General features: G+C 35.9%; 1 protein-coding gene across 1 annotated transcript in view; it reads right to left on the bottom strand.

Moving 5' to 3' along the window:
- The window catches only part of LOC9298816, a 4,853-nt gene extending 2,116 nt beyond the window's left edge, over positions 1-2,737 (bottom strand). The window contains exons 1-4 of the mRNA XM_021016760.1: positions 2,648-2,737; positions 1,617-1,853; positions 240-1,236; positions 25-155 (exon numbers count right to left, since the gene is read on the bottom strand). Of these exons, the coding sequence (XP_020872419.1) occupies positions 25-155; positions 240-1,236; positions 1,617-1,741 (1,253 nt within the window). The 5' untranslated portion in view covers positions 1,742-1,853; positions 2,648-2,737. The remainder of the gene's footprint in view (positions 1-24; positions 156-239; positions 1,237-1,616; positions 1,854-2,647) is intronic.
- Positions 2,738-2,935: the final 198 nt, after the last annotated feature.

The following is a 2,935-nucleotide window of genomic DNA, read 5'->3' on the forward strand; positions in this document are numbered from 1 at the left end:
GATAGCTGATCCCGCAAACCATATAATTCATGTCCTTTCTCATTTAGCTTCTTCGAAATCAGACCACGTTTCGCTAGCATCCGCTGATTATGGATTCTATGATGACCAGTGTGACTACCTTCTCCAGAAAAACCTCTTTGATCTCCAGGTATCTGCTGTACAAAGCAATGTGCTGTTATTTTATGATCAACAATGAATATGCAAAAAAAAACACTATTGACAGCAACCTATGGAATTACCTCTGGAGCATTAGCTTTGTGATTGGTTAGTTTAACATACTTGTGAGGCTTCTTTACTCGACGAATTTTCCTCAAGCATTTATTGTGTCCTTTACTACCTTGGCTTAAACATTTCTTACCACCACTACCATCCTCATGCTGTTCTCTCGACGGAGTAGTAGAAGTCTTCTTCTCGCTGAACTCAGATAAAATCCGCAATTTCTGCCCCTTAGCATCAATATAAACCGGACCAACGCCAACAGGCGAAACTTTCCGCTTCTTAGACACTTCAGACTTCTCAGCAACAACTCTATTTGTATAACTCAAAATCGACACCCACTTTGTTCCATTTCTTTTATCAAGATCTTCTAATGTGCCTTCTTTCGCAGAAGCGTAGATATCAACCATCGTTTTAACTTTCACCCGTGGCTTACTTCTAGGCTTGTTTGGCTTACTACTAACAACCGGTGGCAGTGCTGAGTCAACAGACAAACACTGGTCGATGTGAGCATTCAAAGTTGTGTTAGAAGCTGAGGAGAAGGTTTTGCAAATAGGACATGTTTTTGAAGCCATTATTGATTCAGAAGTCGTCACAAGGCCACCACAACTATCTTCTTTAGATTTCACCATCCCTCTTCCACACTTTTTACTGTGGTTGTCCTTCTTGTTACTTGTAGCAGCTACAACTATCTCTACTTCAGACTTGGAAACACTTGTACTCGAAAACAAACCATTCTCGATGATTCTTGATTGGCTACTAACTCCTCCTTTACTAGTCTCTGCTAATGTCTGATTCAACCCAAGTTTAGCCAAATCTCTTCCATGATGAACATAGGATACGATTTGCTTCCCCGACGATGAACTAGCCTTGGTCTCAAACTGGTTACTTACGGTGGAAACTTTCTGTAACGGTGGCAAAGGATCAGTTATGCCATGAGTTGAGAAAAGTTGGAGACTTTTTGAGGAAAATGGCCAATTGTTCTTGATGTTGTTCTTCCGGTTACTATATGCGTAATCTCTGCAAAGCATAACACAACAAAGTTGTTAACTTTCAAAACTCTAAAGATAAAGAGTTAAACATAAAAGATTCTTAAAACTTAAAAAGGAACAAAATTTGATGATACTGAGCTATGTATAGGGAACAAGGAAACCTACGTTGATTTTATTGATACAAAATCAGAGAAGGTGGAAGAAGAAAGAAACTGACCCATTAATCACTACCAAGGAAGAAAGAAGAAAGCTTAAAACTTTGGATCTCTAGCTAAGATTTGACACTGACCCATCATGAAATCCAGAGACTTTTTTTCTTTTATTTTGGAGAGAAAACCATAAGGGCGAAGAAACCCAGAAGAAGAAAAAGAAAGAAAAAAGACTGAGAGGGAAAGTTGAAAAATTTACCTGATGGAGAAATTGGAGAGATGGGATTGACCTAACTCATGGGAAGAAGTGGGGAGATGTAAGAAAGGAGGAGAAGAAGAAGAAGAAAGTGGGTCATTTGGTGGGTTCTCAGTGGATAAGAACATTTGATTCTTCCACTGTTACTATTTGCCTCTTCCTCTTCGTTTCCCAAATACTTCCGCATAACACCAGATCTTCTTTATCATCACCTACCTAAATCTGACTCTTATCTTACTCCTGCAAAAACAACACAAGTACATGTTTCTCAGATTTGAAAATCTTCTTAGTAGAAGAACATTATTTCATGTGGAAGAAGAAGTCACACTAAAGTAATTAGGATTAGTGGGTTAAAGATTTTTTTGTTTTTTTTTTATTTGATGAAGTGAAATCTCACAAAGAGGAACAATTATTCGCACGCCAAAAAAAGTTTCAGTTTCCAATCTGATTCGAGAGAGTTTATTTTATGTTGAGTAATCATAAGAAAAAAGTAGATTAAGACATCCGTAATTAGATGAAGAAGCTACCAGATACAATAATAGAACAAAAGTTAAGATGAACTCAACTAGTAATTTAAACAAACAGATAGATAGATATGGTGTTCATAAACTTAAAGACATAAACATTTGTAAGAAGAAGAAAAATCAACAAACGAGGTAGATTCTTGATTAGCCAACAAAGACTGCAGATGGATTTAAGAACTGATAAATCAACAAGAGATTAGATTAAGATTTACACAGAGGGGAGAGAAATCTGAAAATCTTGAAATCAAGAACCCAAAACATAACTACATGAAAGCCAAGATCGGGAAGAAGGACAAAAAAAAGACTTTGAGGAAACAGTGATCTTTTACTCGTAAATCTATAGATATACACACATACCCATCTCGTAGATTTCAAGATTTGGATCTTATAATTAAATAAGAGATCAAAGAGAAGGAACAAGAAGAATAACTAAATCCACAAACTTTAAAACAAGAACAAGAAACGAAACTTAGTGTTGATGGATTTGAGAAAACGATGGTAAACACAAACCTTAGATGGTTTTTCTTGGCAAGAGAAAAAAAATGGCTTCTTAGAGAGAGAAAGAGAGCATTGAAGAGAAGAAAGAGATTGAGAGATAGAGAGAGAAGAAGAAGAACGAAGCACACTATACAATAAAAAAAAAAAAAAATTGGTGTTCCATATAAGTCCACAAACGTATTATCACTCAATGTGAATAAAATAAAGAAAAACAAATGAGTGCAAGAGGAAAAAAAAAATTGAAAGTGTCCACACTAAGTTCAATTATTATCACACTCCACCATCTTTTATTTATCATTT

This window comes from Arabidopsis lyrata (genome assembly GCF_000004255.2).
Source record: "Arabidopsis lyrata subsp. lyrata unplaced genomic scaffold ARALYscaffold_191, whole genome shotgun sequence".
NCBI lineage: Eukaryota > Viridiplantae > Streptophyta > Magnoliopsida > Brassicales > Brassicaceae > Arabidopsis > Arabidopsis lyrata.